Consider the following 21,733-nt stretch of genomic DNA (forward strand, 5'->3'; position numbering starts at 1 on the left):
TGGGGCAGAAAAGCAAAATTTGAGGCAGCCAAAAAGCAAAGGGCCACGCCAGGGAGGACAGAGGGAATCGCTGCTGTCCCCAACCGAGCGAACTCCCCCCACCACTCGCAGCCCCTCTCCTGCCCCCCCGCCTGCTTTTGCATGGGGGAGGCCGGGCTTTATAAAGCAGGGGATGTTGGTGCCACGGTCACTCCGGCCGTGCCTGCAGCCCCCCTGCGGCACCCCCGGCTGGAAACCCTCCTTCTGCCGGCGAGGAGGTGGGGGAGGCCCCGGGCAGGGGGTGGCTGGGCTGGTGGGGGGCTGCGGGGGGCTCTCGGGCATGGTACAGCTTTGGGGAGCCACGGAAAGAGGCACCGTCCCCTGCCCCAGGCTCCTTCGGGGTCGGGTACCGGTGCTGAGCGCATGCCCCGTGCCGGAGCCATCGGTGAGATCCAGCCCGTGGCGTTTCCCACCCTGTGGGAGCACCCCAACTCGCCCCCCCACCGCGATGGGGGTCCAGGCTGGGTGCCGGCTGAGGTGGCATGTGGGTTTTTCTTCGCTGCCATGGTTTTTGCGAGAAGGGGCTGGGAAGCCGCAAAGCCCCTCAGGGCTGGGATCCGGGAGCCGTCAGCTTCTCCATCATCCACTTTTTTTTGGCCAAATTCAACCAAATTTCCCCAAGTTTACGGTCTCGGAGCGCAAAGGTCGCAGCCAAGTCCCGCAGAAGCAGGAGGTGGAGCGGGGACGTGTCCCAACGGGCTGGTGCCACCGGGCTTTGCCCAGCTGAGGGTGGCAGTGATGGGTCCCATGTGGCTTCTCAGCTTTTCCCCGGGGACGCCGGGTTACGGCGGGGCTCGGCGTTCGTCCCCGGGGACCACCGGCATCCTCGGGGCTGGGAGCAGGAGAGTGCAGGCAGCAGGCAGGGCCCTGGCAGCGCAGGCAGCTCAGGTCCCTCCCGTGTTGGCTTTCAGAAGACGAGCCAGCGGGAGGAGAGGAAGAGGAGATGCCGACCTTCAGCTACCGACCGAGCGGTAAGGATGTCCCCCGGGGTGGGCAGGGGGGTGCGGCAGGGCCTGATCCTTCCCCTCTCTGCACTCAGGCAGGGCACGGACCAGCTGCAGCCGGTGCCAGAAGAACCTCTCCCTCCAGACGGCTGTCAAAGTCCTCTACGTCTTCTCCATCCTCCTCATCGTGGCCGTGACTGTGCTGGCTGCCTTGGGTGAGCACGGGCAGGGTTGGGAGGTCCGGCTCCTGCCTTCCCTCCTGCCTTCCCTCCTGCCATCCTCGGGGCAGCCCCTCGGGGATACCGGGGCTCCCCCAAAGCACCTTCAGCACCCAGCCCCGGAGAGGAGCATCCAGCTCCCTCTGACCTGCACGTGGGATGCTGTGCTTGATGCCACCTCACTAGGGGATGGCTTTACCCCCATGGGGACCTCAGGAACCACCCCGGAGCCCAGCGGTTGCCACCCCATCACCTCCACAGGCAAGAAACAGCCTCCAAGGCTCAGTGGAGGGACGGTGGGCTCCCCGGGGCTGGACCCCCAGAGATGCTTTGTAGACCTTAGCCAAGCCCCGAACCTGAAAGCCCCTTGGGACACCCAACCTACGGAGCCAGCACCCACCAGCCACCCAGCCTGACTCTTCGAGCCCTGGCCACCCTCCTCGCCAGGGAATGATCCCGGAGGAAAGGTGTGGAGGACGATCACATCCCGGCGCCTGCCCACCTCCCCTGACCTCCCCACCTTTCCTCCACAGTGTTCAAGAAAGTCGACTCCATCTCCAACGACATCAGCTCAGCCCAGACTTATTACGAGAAGAAGATCATATCCATCCAGGAGGACCTCCAGGGGTTGGGTGAGTGGCTCGCACCTGGACCTGGACGTCTTCCCCAGGCTTCAGCTCCACATGTCCCTCCAGCTGAGCAGACCTCAGCTGCTCAGTGCTGCCAGCCAGGGGCTGAAGCATCTCCACTTTTCAGGTTCTGGGGCTCCCTCAGAACCAAACCCCCACTTATCTCCCAGGATTTTGGGGAGGGATGACCGCACGACCCTGAGGGTAGGGTTGGCGGTGTTCGGCTTTTTGGAGAACTTGCTGCACAGAGGCGGCTGGAGCAGGATGAGGGGGGGAGCTGGTGCAGGCTGGTGGCATCAGCCTTGTCCCAGCTGTGGCTCCGTGGTGCACATCTCCAGGGTCTGCAAGGACAGACCATGGTGAGGATCCTTCCTCCTCTCTGGTCCTCAGCGGGAGGGTCTCCAGGCCCAGCGAGGGATGGGTTGGGGTAACAGACCCCTCTGCCCTTCATTCAGACGAGAAGACCTCGGGGAACTGCTCCCTCTGCCACGAGACAGGACAGCTGAGCCAGGAGATCACCAAGCTGCAGGGAGAGCTGGAGGAGATCCAGAAGATGCTGTTGGTTCAAGAAATCCTGCTCGACCGGACCTCCCAGACCCACAACCAGCTGTCATCCACCAGCAACAAGATCACCAGTGAGGTGGACAACTGCTCCTTCTCCATCCGGCAGGTCAACGAAAGCTTGGGGCAGTTCCTGGCCCAGGTTGGGGGCTGGCAGGTGGTCACCTCCCAGCTGGACAACTCTCTCAAGGGCTTGGCCCAGGAGCGCTACGATGTCCGAGCAGCCATGCAGCAGATGAACTTCACCCTGGGACAAACCTCCGACTGGATCCAGGTCATCCAGAGGAAGACGGACGAGGAGACGCTGACGCTGCAGAAGATCGTCACCGAGTGGCAGAACTACACCCGCCTCTTCGGCGGGCTGCGGGCCACCTCCTCCAAGACCAGCGAGCTGGTGAAGAGCATCCAAGGCAGCATTGGCGCAGCAGCTCGGCAGGTCGGCCAGAATTCGGAGAGCATGCACGACCTGGTGCTGCAGGTGATGGGGCTGCAGCTGCAGCTGGACAACATCTCCTCCTTCCTGGACGACCACGAGGAGAACATGAATGACTTGCGCTACCACAACAGGTACACGCAGAACCGCACCGCCGAGCGCTTCGAGACCCTGGAAGGTCGCATGACGTCCCACGAGATTGAGATCAGCACCATCTTCGCCAACATCAACGCCACCGACAGCCACGTCCACAGCATGCTGCGCTACCTGGATGATGTGCGGCTCTCCTGTACCTTGGGCTTCCACACCCATGCTGAGGAGCTCTACTACCTGAACAAATCCCTCAGCCTGGTCCAGGGCACCACGGACCTGTTGCGGGAGCGTTACAGCCTGCTCAGCGCCCGCCTGGACTTTGACATCCGCAACTTGTCCATGGTCATGGAGGAGATGAAGGTGGTGGACGTCCGGCATGGGGAGATGCTGAAAAACATCACCATCTTACGAGGTGAGGTGCATCCTGGTAGGTTACAGTCTAAGCCCTGCCCGGGCATGGGTTGGGGCCAGGAGTGTTGGGCAGGCAATTTTGGGGGGCTGTTTCTTCTGTGGCTGAGCATGGTGGGATCTGGGCTCTTTGGGAGCATCCTGCACCCAAGGCAGGCGGTGGAGGACCCAAACCACCATTGCTGAGGCCAAGGTAGCACTGAGATGTGCACAAAGACACCCAGACACTTGCCCACGGATGCAGGGGTGTCCTGGGGATGGAGCCGCGTGGATTCGGCTTGCAGAGCTCTCCCTGCCTGGGGGGGGACGGGGACAGCGGGGAGGTGACCCGTGTCCTTCTAGCACAGCTGGCACGCACACCGGTGCCAGTGACCACTCTTGCTGGTCCCGGTGGAGAGGGTATGGCTGCCCCTGGACGAGGGTGCCCAAAGCTTCTCCCAGTGGTTTGGGTGGCCTGGGGACATCTCCATCCACCCAGGGGAGCAGCGGGGCTGTCCCGGCTCCACCACCGGCTCCATGGAGCCCACGGGCACCCCGGCAGCTTCCCGCTCCGCCACAGACCACCCAGCCCGGGTACCATATGGCAACCGCGTCTGCATCGTTACAGGGCTGCCCTAATTAATCAGCCGGGCCTTTTCCTGGATCTGGTTTTAGGGGGAACCCCAAGGTGGCACCGTGCCCCCCCCCCCTGCCCCGGGATGCCAATTGTCCTTGGAGCCCACAGTGAGGGCTGCAGGGTGGGATGAGCCAGGCTTGGCTGATCCCGGTATTAGCCAGGGCTGGGGCATCTCCCTCTCTCCCCGCTTTGGGGTGCTACCCCCCCATACTTCCTATTCACCCCCTCCTCTCCCCCCCCAGGTGTGCCGGGCCTCCCGGGCCCCCGCGGCCTCAAGGGCGACGTGGGCGTCAAGGGCCCCCCGGGAAGCGAAGGAGAGAAGGGCGACGTGGGCAGCCTGGGTTCGCCGGGACCCCAGGGACCCCCCGGCCCCCCGGGACCCCCCGGCCCCCAGGGTGAAAGGGGTCCCCTGGGCTTGAAAGGCTTCCCCGGCCTCAAGGGCACCAAGGGCAGCTTTGGGCAATCCGGCTCCCGGGGACAGGGGGGACCCAAGGGAGACCCCGGCCCCCCCCGGGCCGGCTGGGGTGCCGGGGCCAGTGGGACCCCCCGGACCGCAGGGCAAACCGGGACTCCCCGGGACCCCCGGGGCTGTCGGCCAGGCTGGCCCGACGGGGCCTAAGGGTGACCCCGGTTTGCGAGGACCCCCGGGGCTGCCGGGCCCCCCCGGCCCCCCAGGACAGTAACCCAGCCTGCTGCCACCCAGGGCACCAGGATGGGGGGTCCCCACCGCCACCCCCCCCCTGGACCCCCAGAGCATCCCCACAGGGGTTTGAGGCAGAGCCTCGCAAGATGGGGGGGGGGGGGCGCAAAGGGGTCCCGGTCCCCCCCGGTGCGGGGGTCCGGGGCTGGTCCCCGGCTCTCAGGGATGCTGCCGGCTCCGGGCTCTGGGGTGGGGGGGGTCCCCGTGGGACGGGGTACAGCTGGTTTGTGCCCTTTCCCCCTGTCCGTCTGTCCCCCCCCAACCCCGTGCTGTGTGTCCCCAGTGTATTCCCGGCACAATAAAGCTGTATGGGGACAGGTGACTCCTGCACTGGGGACACTGGGGTGGGGGGACGGGGGTGTGCTGGGGGGGGGGCACCCACAGCCAAACCGCTGCTGGTGGTGGGGTGCAAGTGGTGGGGGGGAAGCGTGTTGCACCCGTGTGTGCTTGAGTGAGCATGCATGGGCATATGTGTGCAGGAGTGAGCGTGCATGGGCATGAGTGTGCACGCATATACGTGTGTGCATGAGTGAACATGTGCACATGTGTGCATGACTGCGTGCATGCACATACGTGTGCATGAGTGAGTACACATGTGCAGGTGTGTGCAGGACTGTGTGCATGTGTGTGAGTGAGCACGTGTGGGCGTGAGTGAGCCTGTGCACGTGTGCATGACTGCGTGCACGCACATGTGTTTGGATGAGTGAGAATGTGCATGAGTGAGTGTGCACGTGCACGTGTGTGCATGAGCGTGTGCATGGGCACATGTGTGCATGAGTGAGGGTGCGTGTACACCTGTGGGCATGTGCACACACGTACAGGCACGCATGCAGAGGATGTCCATAGATGTGCGCACACGTGTGCAAGCGTGCATGTGTGCCATGTCAGACACGGTCTCTGACGGGGACCCCACTCCCCTGCCGTACCCCCCGGCAGAGCCACTTCCCGGCTTCCCCCCCCTTCAGGCCCCCCCTATGGGCCCCCCCATGCCCTTGGCAGTGAGAAACGGGGCTCTGGGCTCTCCCCCAAACTGGACCACCCACCTCCTCCCCCCCTCCACTGCCCTGGGGATGCCCTGCCCTGGGCTGACCCTGCCTGGGAGGGTGCGGGGGTCGCAGCCAGGACCCCCACCACCACGGGGAAGATGAATTGCCACTCTGCTCTGTGCCTCAGTTTCCCAAACCGGGCTGCCCAGTGAGACAGGCCACCAGGGTTGAAGGGAACGGTGTCACCTTCTCCGTGAGCCAAACCCAGGGTCCCTGAGACCTGGCTGTGGGGGGACACCACCGGAGCGGGGGGGGGGGGGTGACTGGAGGCCCCAGGTACCCAAGCCGGGGCCGCAGTGCCAAGAGCATCATGGTGCTGGGGACAACAGCCAGGCCAGCCCCACCGTCCCCGTCCCCTCCATCTGCCGGGTGCCCCAGCTCAGGGACCCCCGTGCCCTGCCCTGCCCGGGGCACAGGATCCGGCCGGCCAGGCGGTTTATTGCTGTTGGCAAAGCGTTTTCCTGTTTTCATCGCAGAAACAGCCCGGGGCTGGTTATTAACACGGGCCAACACGGCCCCGGCTCTGGTTTGTAGCTGCTATAGCTGGAAAGGCAGCACGGTGTGGGGGGGGGGGGCTCTGAGCAGGGAGCAGTGGGGGGAGCAGAGACCTGACAACTTGTTACACAAATGGGGCACAAGCTGATGGGCCCCCAAGCAATGGCTGGGCAGGGCTGGGTTCATCCTGCTGGGGCTCTGGGGGGGGCCAGGACAAAGCCCTGAACCCCCCCAGTGAGGGTCTGCTGGGGGGGGGGGGGCAAGGATGGGACGGGGGCACCCTGCAAAGGGGAAGCACACCACGGGCACACGGCTGGACTGGGGGGGGGGCTGCTCGGGGGGGCCACCTCTGCTGCAGCACCCAGCACATACGCGAGATCTTAACGAACTGGCTGCATCTGCCCCCCCCCCCGCCGCCGGCACGCAGCCGGGCGCCGGAGCCTTGGCCATGCCCACCGCCGCTCCGTGCCTCAGTTTCCCCCAACTAGGTAGGACCTGGCCATGCTATAACCCCCACCCCGACCTCCTCACCCCTTCCCAAACTCCTGCGTCTGCGGAAAAGTTGGAGAACATCTGGCCAGGGAGCAGCCTTAGCATAATATTGGGCAGCAGCTGTGCCAGTGTTTGTGGATGGGCGGCCGCCTCCTCCGCTGGGCCTGCAAAAAAATGTGCAAAGGCAGGGTTTTCCCCCCCCCAGAACAGGCCAGAGCTGCGCTTTCCGGGCGGTGGTGAGGGTGGGTGATAGGATTTCAGAGCTGGGAGCAAAAGGATTAATAAATAAACGAGGAGCGAAGGCGGGGAAGGGCCGGGTGGGAAGTGCTGACGGCAGCCGGGACCGCTCGCCTTCGAGGGGGTTATTCTTGGCGGCTGCCAGTCGGTGGGGCGGGCACGGAGGGGAGCGGGGAATCTCTCGCCATCCCTGCCCTTCCCGACGACGGGCTTGTCCTAAACGGCGTCGTGGAAGGACGGCGCAGATCCGGCGCTTTCCACCCTGGGCATCCAGGCACAGGGTGCTGCGGCGACGCGCCGGGGACGTCGCCCCATCGACGGCCGCCGCGGCCAAGCACAACAGTTCGCAGCTGCAGGGCTGCGGCCGCGGCCGCCGGCGGCTCAGGTCGCCGGTCCCCGGCCAACACCCACGTCCCATGAAAGGGCCCATTGATGGCGGAGAGCAGGGAGGTCCCGGAGACGGGGTCCCCCCAGCTCCTCGCCCCCCCCCATTCTGCCCCGTGGGGGCCTCCGGACTCCTGGCTTCTACCCTGCCTCAGGGGGGGGCAGGGGGGAAGAAAACCAGCCGCTGCACCGTGCCTCAGTTTCCCCATCAGCCCTGGGGTGGTCTACCCACCACCCCAGACCCTGAGCCAGCTCGCACGCCAGGTCCCTGAAGAGGTGGGACACTGGGGAGAGTGTGGGGTGGCATCAGCTGGAGCCACCCCAGGCTCAGGTCGGCCTGAGCCGAGACAGGACACGAGCAGCCCACCATCCTCTTCCTCCCAGCAAGGAACTGGGGGCTGACAAGGGGCTGGACCCCCTCGCCCTCCCCAGTCCCAACACCACACCCTCAGGACCCAGAGGGAAGATGCACATCAAATAAGTTTAAATGCATTATTGGGACTTGCCCGTGTAGCAGGGTAGGTTTTTTTCTCCTGCAATAATTCAGTAATTCTCTGATGAGACTTAAGGTCTCTTCAGTTGGTTAAGGAGCGCTTCCCTGTTGCCTATTCCCCCCACAAAATCCACTCCTGCACCAGGAGACATCCTCGCTTCGCACCAGGGAGGAGCAAGGCCAGAGGCAGAGGGGCTTTTCCCGCACCTCCTGCCCAGCCGAGGCTGCAGGCGAGTTTGCAGCATCCAGAGATGCACCCCAAAACCAGACTTTCGTAGACTTTTGCTGTCCCCCCTCAGCACGGCTGTGCTCTGTGTGGCTTTCTGCTGCCCGAGGAGACACCGCACAGACCCTCACAGCTCTGCTCCTTCTCAGAGGCATGAGCACACCAGGTAACTCCCACCTAGCAGCACATTTTATCAGCATGGTATGAATTTAATCGTGACATATATACAGGTGCTGCAAGGATTATCGCGACCATTTTGTACAGACTTATCCACAAAACCTTACAGAGGGCTCAGGCAAGAGCTCTGGCCTGGACAGGCGCAGACGCTGCGCAAAACTCAACTCTTCTTCACAAACTTCTCTCTCCAGAGAAGGTTTCCAAGGAACAGCCCAGGAATCAAGCGTAATTTAAAAGAAAATACACCGTGGGGCTATTCTCATTCTGTGCTAAAGGCACATATCACAGCCAGTGGTCATGCGCATGTAGGCTGCAACAACAGCCAAGCTCAGTCTTCATCATCTGTAGCTCTGTATTAAATGAGGAGCCACCAGATTTACTGCCAGCAAGGGCTGGGGAGGCCTGCAAAGCAGCTGTGAGCTTGTCCAAATTTACACCCTCCAACTGTAGAGGGATCCCCCAGCTTTGCTGACCATCGCCAGCATGAAGAGAAGAGTTACGCAGTTGGCAGCGCCACGTTCGTGTACAAACCGAGTTAATAGCAACTGCTTCCGAGTCACTCCGCTGCCAGGACAGCGGTGAGACAGCACAAATTTGTTTTCCTTTCGTTAAATCTCGTCGGATTAAAAGCTACACCAACCCCTTCCCTAGAATAAATATCATTGTCTTTGTAGAACTGAAACATCAATTCTGCTTCCTTCCACCCACGTCCCTGAAAAAAGAGATGTATGTGCAGACATATAGATCTTCTCCCTTTAGAAGTTGTCCATGGCACAGAGCTGGTTAGGCTGCCGGGAGAACCAACCAGGTTCTGAAGAAATGGAGTCAGAGTTCACTTTTTGGGGTTTTTTTTTGGCATTCTTAGCGATGGTGACATATTAAGACATCCCAAACCACCTCATGATTGAGAAAGGAGAGAGACTTTATTTACATAAAGTCATCTGAATCGTTGCCATCCTGTGGGAAGAAAGACAAATCAGGATCATTGTGCACATTAAAACGGAAAATGGTGAAATGGTGCATTCAGCAGGATTTCAGAATTGCCATTTATTCTGGTTTCCTGCCATTTCGGTACAAACACCACGAAATCAGACCAAACCGATGCCCAACAACAGCTCTGGAGCAGGAATAGCCCTGTGTGAGGCTCTGCATTGTGAAACAGCAGTTGCTATTTGCTGTCCCTGCGATGTATCACTTCCCTGAAACTGCAGCCCATCTGCTGCAATCTGGGAGGAACCAGAGACCAGGCTCTCACCAGCAGCTTTGTGGACCATCTCCATATCACAACCTGAGCTTCTTTCCGACTCAGGAGAAGGAAAGAAGTCTGGCACCACGTGGGTGTCAGGTGCAGAGAGGAGGAGACCCCCTGCACAGCATTTCCACCACGCCTCTCCCTGGCAAGTGTCACTAGTCGGGCACAGCCTGCTTGTTCATGTCAGGAGACGCTTATACTTCAACCCAGTTCAAGTTTCAAAGGGGATCTGCATGCCAACCAGGAGGAAAATCAAGGATTCTTGAAAACCACACACTCCTCTAATCAGTTAGTCAGGAACTGGGATACAAAAGGTGGATTTTAAACTGAGGGTCACTCAGAGGAGCTCCAAGATCCATTCACCCAAGGTCCCACCAAGGAGGAAGCTGCAGATGTGCCAGACCTCAGGCAAAGCACAGGTGCATCCAGTGCACACCAGGGCCCCTTCTGAACTTCAGCCCCCAGCCCTCCTGTGATCCACCTCCTCATTTCCCTCCTGCTGGCCTGCGTTCTTCTCCATTCTGGCTCCTTTTCCACCGTCACACTGCAGCCATGTCATACTGCTTCAGTCCCAGGCCGACACCTGCTTGCTCTTCAAGCTTCCCCTTCTGCCCCTCAGCACCTATATTCATCCCTCCCCAAACTGTTGTCCTTACACCTCCAGTTTACTTCTTGTTAAAAATGTGCATTTTCCCCCTCCCTTGAAGTAACAAGGTGGCATATGCAGGTCATGGTTGCCATTAGGGAGACCTCCTCTGCTCACGAGCCAGGTTATGCCTGAACAGCTCACAAGGAGAGTCAAGCCTGGTGCCCCACTTCAGACTCCATCTGTTCTTTCACTTGGGTGGGAAAGGGACTGGGAGGACTTTGCACGCACTTCCAGCAGCACAGACTCCTCCTGGCTGACATACAAGCAATAGGGCCCTCTCAGAAAGTGGAGGAAAGTGGCAGTGTCCTTCACCGAGAAGGGGTGACAGAGATGTGCTCTGTCATGCAGGAGTCACCAAAACCAGACTGCAATGCGGGAGCTGTACCATCACGATCCCGCATTGAATTTCAGCTGTCTGAAAGGTTTCTGTGGGCAGTCTTACCTGATTGGAGGACATGTTCTCAGCCTTCATTAAGGATGAGTAGCTCCTGGAAGAGAAATTACATTATCTTGCACAATACATTTTCAAAACCCACCAAGAGAGAGGCGTTTTGATAAAACAGGACCAAGTAACAGAAAAACAAATTTTCTTCCTTTCTGAACTCAGGCAGGCTGGACCTGTATTTGTTTATCTCATACTCTTTGGCTAATTAAAACAACCAGACAAAGCCCAGGCACTATGCAGACTCCTCCACATTTTTGTTCTGGAACTACCAGCTACATCATCCCAGGAGGTAGAAAATCCTTTACTTTGGGGGACGGCCAAGAGGCAGCTCTGGGGCGAGGTTAAATAAGCAGGCAGGCCCCTTACTCTGTAGCACAGACGTGCCTGCTGGTGACTTCTCCCCAGTTTAGTTTGCTTCTCTAAGCTCTCCTTTCTGACCTCTACATGTGTTGAATCACTCACAAAATCCCAGAGTTTTTCAAATTCTGGTTTCACTGTCATTTATAGATAAACAAAACTTACTAAAGCTTAAAAGCAAGCTTTTGGGGCAAGCCAGCGGATACGTCCAGTGCTGTACAGGGCCGTCAGTACTAAGGAACAAGCTCACACATGCTGTGGTATGGACAGAAAGGTCAATATGACATTTCAAAACACCATCCCTCATTCTGTGTTTAAAGGAGCGTGCGACTGAGGATTCACACATGTTTTAGTTAACATCAGTGATGCAAGAGGAAGCTGAAGAACTCTAGCAAAGGCTCAGTGCTTTCCAAGGCTCATGCAAAGCTGGAAGCAATTGCTCCCATCCCAATGACAGAGAGAACCAAGCTGCTTGCCCAATTTCACCCAAGTTAGGGACAGGTTTCAAAAGACTCAGTCCTTTCTTTTAACAATGGTTTAACATCCAGGTTTATTTTAGGAGAAATGGGGAAAACGCATTTATTCTAAAGACAAAGGAAATCACTGGGCCATGCAGACGTCTATGCCAGAGCAGGTCAGCTGAACACTGAGTAACGCCAAGCCAACTATTAAACAGAAACTGCTGACCCATGACTCCCTCCCAGCACCAATGAAAACTGCAATACTTAGAAGTTGGCACCACAATTTATTACTTACCTAAGTTCTTCCAGCTCTTTCTTCTTCTTCATCTCTTCCTTTTCCTTCCGCTTCATCTCTTGGATCTGGGCTTTTTTCTCATTTCTCTCCTCTCTGTCCCTGGCTTCCTTCTCAGCCGCCAGGTCTGGGAAGCGCTCCACTTTTGTCTTCTCTAGCCGGTTCAGGATCTCGTTCACCTTCTTCTCCACTGTCAGCATTTTCACCTTTGGAGTGCAAAAAACTGTGATCCTTATAAAAAAATACTTTTATTCTGGCACGTTCTCAACGGAAAGAAAACACCCTATTTCCACTTTACACATGGCTGAATCCCACAAAAACAGATGCTAAGGAAAATCACTGCCACCAAGGCCTATTCAGCAGGTTGTGTAACAGCAAAAAGAGGCCTACTCCCAACACTCAGAAGCACATAGCTAATAAGCATGAGCATTGCTAAGTACATAACCATTAATAATTTTGTTTCTTGGCACATACCTCAACAAAGAAGCCAACAGACAAGAACCAGTCTCTGCCAATTCCTGAAGAGGTGGCATGAAGTCTCTGCAGACCCATTTCAGAAAGAGAAGCTCACGCGCTGCTTGTTGACTGCGGGGGTTTTAGCATTTCTTGCCCTGGTACAGACCTGTTCTAGTCAAACAACTGCACCCCTGGAGAGCCTTCTCTCCCAGCAGCCAAGCTACATAACTACAATTTAAGCATAACATTATCTGTGGACACTAGGTCAGGCTCGGGAATAGCTTAGTACACTGGCTTGACCCTACACCAAAGCTAAGCAGCTTGGCCTTTTAACAGGTTTAACAAATTCAGAGGCAGCACCAGGGTGAGACAGCTCTCGGAGCAGAGACAGTAGAGCGAGCACAGCGTCAGACACCCCCAGGACCCCACACAGCCCTCCTTTGCCCAGCAAGTTCAAGTCCTGAGCCCTTCCAGACGTGTGGTTACAGTACTGTCTGTGAGCTGATCTAAAGTGACTGCTCATATGCAGGCTCTTCAGCTGTGGTAAGAGATGATTTCAGTGGAGTTAAATTCAAACGGATAGCACAGACTAACACATGATACCATTCGACATCAGCAAAGACTCGTCAGCTACACCGTGCTGCAGTTTGGAAACACACACTGCACAGGCTACACTCTGCTACAGGCCGACACTCAACCACGGATTTTCAGGTGACGTTCAGGCAAGTCCAAACACGCTCCTGGGATCTCTCTTAGGCTTCAAGAGTGGATGATTCCCTGGCTTTAGGGCAAACGCTGAAGACAATCTACCCAGCTCCTAACACGGAAACGTTACAGTCTGCCACCAGGTCACCGTCACTGGCTTGCAGCAAACACTTACATCCTTCTGCCTGTGAAAGCCAATCTGCCCCACATCCATGTCTGCAGTCTTCTTCAGGTTAGTCCACGGCGTGTATACCACGTTGACGTTGTTCATCTTGCAACCTAGGAAGCAAGGGAGAAGGGAAACATTTCAGTTCTCTCCCTGCTGAAAGAGGTCTTAAAGCCTTCCGTGAACATGGAAACACTGGCAGTTATTCTTGTCACAAACATTACTAGCTAGGCAAGAAAGACGAAAACAGAGAAGCCCTTCCAGTGTTACAGTGAAACGGAAGAACACCACGACATCATTTTCTGCAGTAACATGAGCGCTGCAGCAGTGTTAACGAACTCCAGATGGAGACCGTCTTTGCCAGAAGAGTGATTACTATGGAAGGGGGCCCCAAGGTGGTGTTAGAGAAGAGACTGCAAGGCCTCCTTGGCTCAGACAGTAATATGGAGGCACAAACAGGAATTTCTGAGATATAAAATTCCTCCTTACAAAAGTATAACAGGCAGCCCCAGCAGCTGCAAGCGACATCTGCTTCCCGTAAGACCCGCTGGCACAGGCTTAACAGAGAGCACCACAGCAGAAATGTCACAAGTGTTTGATCCAAAAAACCACACGCTCGTGTGGACCAGAAACACTCGCCGCAAACACCTCACACCGATTTCCCGGGAATCGGTATTACCTTGAATGCTATTCGCCTTCACTAGATGGGCACAGTCTATCAAAACTTCTTTAGGAATGTCATCCACCGTCTGCCCCTGTGACAGAGCAAGGCAATGTGAGCGGCTTGCGGCAGGGGGCTGTAGGGACTGATGAGTACACAAAAGCCAGGAAGCAGGGCATGATCATCTACAAACACAGCCAAGACCTCTACGCTCCACATTTTACAAGACTGGAGTCTTCTGTGGCATTTGTGAGGAGAGGCTTGAAGCACTACGAGCGACTTGCAACCTGTTTTTCTCAAAGGTATCCTCATTTAGTGGGTGATGGTTCCTAGACATACGCTTGGTGTCAAGCCAGAAATCAATTGTTCTGTTGGGCCACGTTAAACTTCCCGCTCCTCCCCATGTTATTTGGTTAATGGAGGCTGTAAATTCAGTCTCCCCACACTGGTGGTTACCTGCACCCTGAGGAAGCCCTGCAGACTGTAGCAGTTCACGTAAGCAAAGATGGTCTCTTGCGCAGGAATCACTGCAGAATGGGCGCGTGCAGTTCTTATGCGAGTGAATATTAATGTTTTTAAATATACGTGTCACAGGATTACCTTGTGTAACCGAAGGTACACATGCGCGGAAGAGAGCTTATCCACATGAAACCTACAGAATAAAAAAAGCACATTTAACAGAGCATAAGAGATGGTGATCTGTTCTGAAAGATTTACTTCCTAACAAGTGACAAAATAGCCACTCCATGGATGACTAAAGTATAGAAATGTTCATGTTTAAAAGCAGGCAAGGGAGTCAGAGCCTATCCTTCAAGAAACATCAGTCCTCTCAATGGGAGACTGAAAAAATAAAAACCCATTCCCCCTCCCTTTTTTTCTTTTAAATGTTATACTACATGCAGGCAACACTCACAGGATGAGCCTGCGTATGTGGTGTTTTGGTCTGTCTATTTATTCTTAAGAGGAACAGCAAACTCGTGAAGCAGTGCCTGCTGCAGAGTTCACCACTTACATGACTAGTCTCAACATCATAGAGTAAAAAATCCCCCAAATTTCTCACTGGTCAGTACTAATGGAGCAGCCCGGTGCTCTGCCTCCAACAGCGGGAACAGTCGATGCTGCCTGGGAAGTTTACCGTACCTAGTGGTTTCAGTGGGTACAAGTCCCAATGGCAGGTGAACACCAGTTCTGCATTCACTTCACTCACTGTCTCCAAGATTTCATAAGCCTCAATCACCCTGCCTCCCTACCAGACTGAAGAGAGGTCTCCACTCAAGTCCATCCTTACAGCACTGCTGTTCATCTCCTCAATGGCTCCAGCTGGCCTTCTCTAGACCTCTTCTAACTTGACTGTGTTTTTACCATAATCACCTATTTTTTAAGCCTCTGTCCTGATCAACACTCACTCCAACCCTGCAGACTTCCAAGGACAGAGGGGGGGAACTGATCTCATGTCACCTCCCAACCTTTCTTTCCACCACTTCCTTTTTAATATAACTGGACTTTTTCCTTCCTGCTGCAAGACAGAAAACACTCCAGCACCAACACATGAACTCTCACTTGTACCTCCTGAGCCTCCTACTCCAACTCCACTGGACCCCTCTTAAAGAGAAGTCTAAAAAGTGCCAGACACCATTAGAACAATTCCCAGGAGGCCTCCGCAAGAGGACCTAGGATATTTTGTTGAGATGGCACCAGGATACAAAAAAACCAACATGGATGTCAGTGTGAGCTACAAGATACAAAAGAGGTGGGGAAAGATGACTTTCATGGTTCAGGCAATTTGAGGATGAATCTCAAGGTCATTCCTAAATAACAGTGTAGACATACCTTAAATTATGTAGTGATAGGACAAACATGAGACAGAAAATGAATGTGATACTGCTACAACAGTGTGTTATTCAGCTGAAGTACAATCTCTTCTGCTAGAAAAGAAAAAATATTCCCTTGCCAGTTAGCTGACTGCTGACAAAACATCCTCTACAGAGCATGTTAGATACTACCTATTCAAGCTTCAGTCCTACCAAGACATCTCAGCTCATCCTGGCAGAGGCCGCCTTGAAGAGTGAGAAGGAGCACAATCCACATGGTGCTTCTTGTTAGAAACTGTTAGCAAAGGAGAGGGCGGCAACTGTGATACAGCTGGTCTGCGCAACAGTGCCTGGAAGCAAGCTAACTCCTTCCTAAACATCTCTCAAACCTTATCAGTTTGGAAACTTTATGGACTAATCCAGCCAGCAAAGATGCTGTGAATTGCTGCTAACAGGTTTGGGAACTCCCCTGCCCTTGTTTTCTCTTCCGATGAGACCCTGTGAGCCAAAACCAACCCACACATGACAGAGCGCTTCGTTTTGCCTGTCTGGCCTAAGCTCTAGCAGGTCTGCTTAAAGCAGACACCGCTTTCACCCGGCAGGAATCAAAGTATCAAACTCCTCTGCTCCTGCTCACCAACTGCAACTCCTGAGATGGCGATGGCTGTTTTACAGGACAGGCCAGTACATGCCCACAGCGCACACAGGGGTGACACAGAGGAAAAGGCACTGGGAGACAACAGACAGTTTTCTCTAGGCACAGCATTTACTGTTGCTTAAAAAACTTCTGGCTCCATCCCCAGGCCCTGTCTGCTCCGTGATTTCACGTGTTGATGCCTCCACTCTGCCTGTCCTCTGTTAGCCTTTTGGTTTTGCTGGTTTCACTTGTCTGTGTGTGGGGACATCCAGGATCTGCTACTCTTGCTTGACTCAGGAGGTGTGCTCTCTTACAAATACCAAGCTGCCCTTCTCCTTTAACTCTGCTCATTTCCCAAACACAGAAAGAGTAACAGCAAGCTAGCACCTATATTCTGAAACATAAATATCCATGTATGGAGTTATTCAGGTTATTGCTACTCCAGCAGCTCCATGCACAGAAAAACCCCCAAAAGCTTCACAAAGGGGCCAGCTCCTATGATGAACAAAGCGGGGGGGCAGTCGAGGGGGAGGTGCAGGGGAATGAACTCAGAATCAGTGGGGTCCCAACAGCTGCACCCAGGTCTGCTTCAATCCACCTCCACCCTGGGATTGTATTTAAACTGCTAAGTGGCCTTGGAAAAAAAGAGACTCTACAGTGCCTGTGGAAGCAAGAGGGTTGTTACAATCATTTGACTCAGGTGCATAACGAAAGGCAATTTGTTTCAGCACCTACCAGATATCTTCAGGCCAGCCATACTTTATTAGATCTTCATCTGTAGGAATAAAAGCATCAATGAGCAAAGCCCAGGACCTCATCAACAACAAATCCAACTACCTGTCGAGCAGGAATCCTCCGCTGTTGGTCAGCCACTGCATGGCGACTGAACCGAAAGAGAAGAGGGTTTTAACACTGCACCTGTCTGCTCCACGTATGGCAGAAACAGGTACGCCAGGAACACCTCCATCACGTAATTTTGAAATTTTTAAGTGAAAATATGTTTCTTCAAATATTGATCTAATGGGGGGAGACTTTCAGGGCAAGTCTTCAAAATAGCCACACTAACACTTTTCCCTTGGAGTAAAGACACCGGGCTTCACATCAACTACTGATGTGGAAACAGGAGGGGCAGCAGAACCGTAACCTTTACCGTGAGGGAAAGGATGGGCACAGGAAACCTACAGAGTACGAATGCTCACTGGAGAGGGCAAAAATACAGATTGAGCAGGGAAATGGAAGGTTGGTTTGTAAAGTTATCAAACGCAACCTGAAAAACAGTATTTTTCGCTAGACAGATTTTTTTTTTTCCCAGTGAATTTAGTTTTCACTTGTATTTGAAGGCAGTTACTCTGCCTAGTGGATTTACAAAATTTATTTATCCTAAATAAAAGTAACACAGTGGATTTCAGAGGGGTAAGTCAGAATCACTTGCAAGGATGAACAAGTTTTCAAACAATATATCGAATTAACACATACAAAGACATCCTTTCAAAATGACCTTAAATCCCCACAAATCTAAATCTAAGCCATTAGGCATTAATGTACTTACTTTCATACTTATCTTTTCCCATGTAAATGGTGTAAACGGAAGGAACAACTGAGGGATAGAAAGAGGAAAACAAATCAAAAGGGGTTTGGACAAACTGTGCAAGGAATGACAAACACACCAGTCTTGGTCACAGAAATTAGAATGAAAACTGCTTCATCCATCCATCCATCCATCCATCCATCCCACTTCTCTCCTGGGGGCCGAAGGAAGATGGTTTTGCGTTTCCTCCAGATTTTGTCGCAAATGCTTCAACAGACTTTGGAATGTGGCATTTCCACTGCTTTCCATGGAAGATTATCCAGCAAGGAACAGCTTTCTGGGCAAAACCCCCTCAACATCCAGGTGGTTCAGAGTGTATCTGTGTAATTGTACAATCTGTTCAATTAAGCACATGTCTGGAGCCAGAAAGGCTGACATTGTATTTACAGTCTCGGATGAACATTCTGTAGGGCCTTGAGTGAAACAGCTCATCCCAAAGTACCAGAAGCCCAATGTGAACCTCCTCCAGGTAGCCTGGGAGGATTAAAATTCAGAACACAATGGAAAGACAGAAGTTCCATAAACTCATTTGGCTCATCTGTGCCCTACTGAGACACATAAAACAGTGTCCTTCTCTTCTTTAGGGCTCCTTCCATCAGGCAGTAAAGACACTGTCAATTCTGGGAAACCAAGCAAGTGTCCCTTCGGCGTCTTGACTGAAGGCCAGCACAGCTGGGAGATGGACACAGAGCAGTTAAGAGGGTGCTACAGTCAGGGAAGTCCTGTTGCAGAAATCACTGAGCAGCCTGCTTAAAAAAAATGCTCTGTTCTTGTATGTGGCAGCAGGGAAATCTCAATTTCACAGCAACTCTATCTACCAGATTGTCACGTTTCCAGCTTCTACAATTTTTAACAATTATCTTGCGCGTGAGCAAATGCTCCAGCTATAGTTACAAGCCTCAGCGCTGCACTGAAATTTAGCTGTTCTTCACAAGGACCTACAGCACCTGTGCACTTCAGCATGAAGAATTACTGAGAGCGGGTTTTCCGCAGACGGCTTCACACCGTAACAGCCAGTGGCTGAAACAACCTGTTGCAGCAACACAGATTTGCGTTTTTCATATGTTGTTGCAGAACAAACAGAATTCTCTAAAGCAACTCACAAATTAAGAACTAAGAGCAAACAAACAAAAGGCAGGTGACCAAATCTGCCTCCAAAAAGCATCTTTTGAAAATATGGTGTCTAACCTCATATTTTCAAAGTCACTAAAATAGCAGACACACTTCACTTACGTGCTACCCCACTCTGGCAGTGAAATGACTTGGATCCCAAACTGCTTACTGACCCAGTCCTTTCTGAGGGCATTTTTATTAGAAATCCAACATCACTAGCACAAAGCCCAGACGACACTTTTCAGTTTAGTAATGAGGTAATAAGAAACGGAAATTCAAAAATATGAAAGGATTATATGCCTGTGGGAGTTAAAGGTTGGGAAAAAATCCACCCTGGGCACATAGGAGAGTCCAGAGAATGTGAGATCATTGTGACTACAGGCACTACCCATAAGCGTAAAATTAAATGCTCAAAAATAAAATTGCATTAGTGATGGTTCTGTGAAAATGAAGCTCATCCTGCCAAAACAGCGGGGGAACACTAACATAACCAAAGAGGAGATTACTTAAAACCCATATGATTTAACACACATTAGTAACAGTGCAATGGATGTTAGGCAAACGGCAATAGCCTTATTGTAGACCTCTCTCTGGCAGCAAAACTGATTATAATGCATCAGAAACCCTCTGCAGAACTAGCATTTAAAAACCAAAGGAGACTGTTCCCATCATTAGCAGTGTTAACTGCAGCTTGTCTGCTCCTAGTACCCCCCGAGGTACCCTACACGTCTGCCAGGCACTGTACCAGGCTCTTTGCTCCCCACTAAAAGGGAAGTCCAGGAAAGTCTCTGAACTTCTCCCTAGCAGCCTCCACATAAGCAGAAAATGTTTCCATCCAAGTGCTGGGTTAAGTGATCAACACAGCCAGTGCATCTGTTCACTGAGGGTGTAAAGGGCCCGACTTGCCACAACAGAGGAAGAAAAGGGTTTCAACCAATGCCAAGAACAAATTTATTTAAGAAACATTCACAAGACTGTTAAGTCTTGCCTTGTCCAAGGAAAATCAAGCAGCCAGACACTCAAATCCTTCTCACTATGGAACTTTCTCTCTAGAATGGAGAAAAGCTATGCTATAAAATTTAGCCTGTGGATACAGTGGATAAGGGGTAAAAACCACACTGAAACTTTCACAAGCAGTTTATACACTGGTGAAATGCCTGGGGGCACACCAAAAAGGAATATTCCTGTACTACCCTCCCTATCATCAGCCCATACTGCATCAAACCACAGATTTCTGATGCTTCAGAAGTGGCCAACCTTTTCATATGGCAAGCAAAAGGGATCTGTCTATATTAAAGGAAAAATAATGAGACAATTTATGCATTGAGCCTTTCCGCAAACTCCCGATGGCAGCACACTTGAGAAAGCTTTTCAGAAGTCACTCACCGGTATTGCTATTCATTCAAGGCTGTTAGCAACCACTACTAAGAGGCTCCTCAGCTCAGGGAACCTCGTAGCTCCTAAAACGAGTTTAAGTTGTAGCCGATTTCGGCCCAAACCGTATCCTTTACACCCAACTCCGGGCGCACGCAAAAAGGCACCGGCAGGACTAACGGGGCTGCTCAGAGGGGTAGGGGCAGGAGGACGTGCCGTTACCGGACGGCCCCGCTCTCTGAGGAACCGGCCGGGGGCGCGGCCCAGTGCTCCCCTCACAGCGGCGGGACCCGGCCGGTCACAGACCAGCCCCCCCCCGCAGGCACTAAGGCCTCTAGCCGCTCTCCCCTCACCCACTCACCGTTGGAGGTGAAGTAAAACACCATAGCGGCAGCTCCTCAGCCCGCCCGGCCCGGGGCTCCGCACGGCTGCCGCTCTCCCGCTCCAGCAGCGCCTGAGCGACGGCGGGGGCGGAAACGAGCACGGCGCCTGCGCACCGGAGGATCTCGCATGCGCAGTGCGGTGCGAGCGCTGGCTCCCGCCTTCTACGCATGCGCTAACTCTCCGGGCGGTGAAGCCGGAAAGAGCATTGCGCACGCGCAAAACTCCCGGGAGGCGACGGCACGGGCACTTCGGCGCAAGCGCGTTATACCCCAGCAGTACTGGCGCGCCGTGTTGCGCATGCGCAAACCGCGGCGCGCAGCTTCCCGCCGTGTGCGCATGCGCAGGGCTCAGTGCGGCGGGGCCAGCTGAGGGGTCTGTGGGCGCAGTTTATTTTATTTTATTTTTCCTGGATACGCGTAAATGTCCCTGGGAGTGTGCCTGGGGGCCACGGGAGGACCTCAGCGGGGGGGGCCTCCATGGAGCTGCCGCCGCCCTGTCACCTCTCACAGGCCATTTAAGAGCAAAGACACTGCTGGGCGCCCCCCTAACCGCCCCCTTAACCTTTGCAAACGTCTCTCGATTCACTCCATCCCGTTATGCCCAAATCCCCGCCTTGAGCGTTGCGCCCTGCCCGCCTCACCGCGCATGGACTACAACTCCCATGAGCCCCCGCGCTCCTACCCTCCCCACCCCCCGCAGCGCAGAGGCGGCTCTGCCCTCGCGAGGCACGCTGGGAGTTGGAGTCCCCCTGGGAGGGGGAGCGTGGCGAGTTCTGCCGTCTGATTGGCTGTAAAACGGGTAGGGCGGGCGCAGAGCGGCGCGCCGCAGCTAGGCCAGTGGCGATGAAATACAGCGTGAGTGACGAGGCGCTCGGCCAATGGTAAGGGGAAGGGCGGGCGGGCGGGAGAAGGCGCGCGGATTCGAAGGCGCGGGAGCGTTGGCGGCGGAGGCGGCGCTGAGGTGAGGGAGCGCGGCCGGGGCCCGGGGCCGGGGCCGGGGCCGGGGGAAGCGGGGCCGGGCCGGGCCGGGCTCAGGTTCAGGTTCAGGTTCAGGTGCGTGTGGAGGACGGAGGGGTGAGGGTTTGGCGCCGTGTTGAGGCGTAGGGCTTGTGTGAGGGGGAACGAGGGGCGCGGGTGACAGGGCCTGGTGCGGTTCTGAGGCGCCTGTGTGGGCTGAGGGGGGAATTGCCGG

General features: G+C 54.6%; 2 protein-coding genes across 5 annotated transcripts; one reads left to right on the plus strand and one right to left on the minus strand.

Annotated features, from left to right (window-relative positions):
- The first annotated feature begins 302 nt into the window (after window positions 1-302).
- On the plus strand, window positions 303-4,956 carry SCARA3 (scavenger receptor class A member 3). Its single transcript, XM_030036820.2, is given in 7 exon segments — window positions 303-424; window positions 951-1,010; window positions 1,079-1,198; window positions 1,735-1,833; window positions 2,286-3,329; window positions 4,184-4,446; window positions 4,448-4,956. Coding segments are annotated over 7 exon segments (1,785 nt in total). The 5' UTR covers window positions 303-402; the 3' UTR covers window positions 4,625-4,956.
- A 4,136-nt stretch (window positions 4,957-9,092) lies between these two features.
- On the minus strand, window positions 9,093-20,650 carry CCDC25 (coiled-coil domain containing 25). Of its 4 annotated transcripts, none has more exons than XM_030037680.2 (9): window positions 20,520-20,649; window positions 17,633-17,680; window positions 16,819-16,858; window positions 14,236-14,287; window positions 13,654-13,729; window positions 12,984-13,087; window positions 11,651-11,853; window positions 10,535-10,580; window positions 9,093-9,148 (listed from the first exon to the last, which is right to left on the minus strand). In XM_030037680.2, the coding sequence occupies exons 1-9, from the start codon at window positions 20,542-20,544 to the stop codon at window positions 9,119-9,121; spliced, it is 624 nt and encodes a 207-aa protein (XP_029893540.1). In that variant the 5' UTR covers window positions 20,545-20,649; the 3' UTR covers window positions 9,093-9,118. The 4 variants fall into 4 exon arrangements, with proteins under 4 accessions (XP_029893540.1, XP_029893541.1, XP_029893542.1 ...); XM_030037681.2 differs by lacking the exon at window positions 17,633-17,680 and adding an exon at window positions 17,751-17,990 and having other exon boundaries at window positions 20,520-20,629; XM_030037682.2 differs by lacking the exon at window positions 17,633-17,680 and having other exon boundaries at window positions 20,520-20,642.
- Window positions 20,651-21,733: the final 1,083 nt, after the last annotated feature.

The sequence above is a fragment of the Aquila chrysaetos genome, chromosome 15 (genome assembly GCF_900496995.4).
Source record: "Aquila chrysaetos chrysaetos chromosome 15, bAquChr1.4, whole genome shotgun sequence".
NCBI classification, from domain to species: domain Eukaryota; kingdom Metazoa; phylum Chordata; class Aves; order Accipitriformes; family Accipitridae; genus Aquila; species Aquila chrysaetos.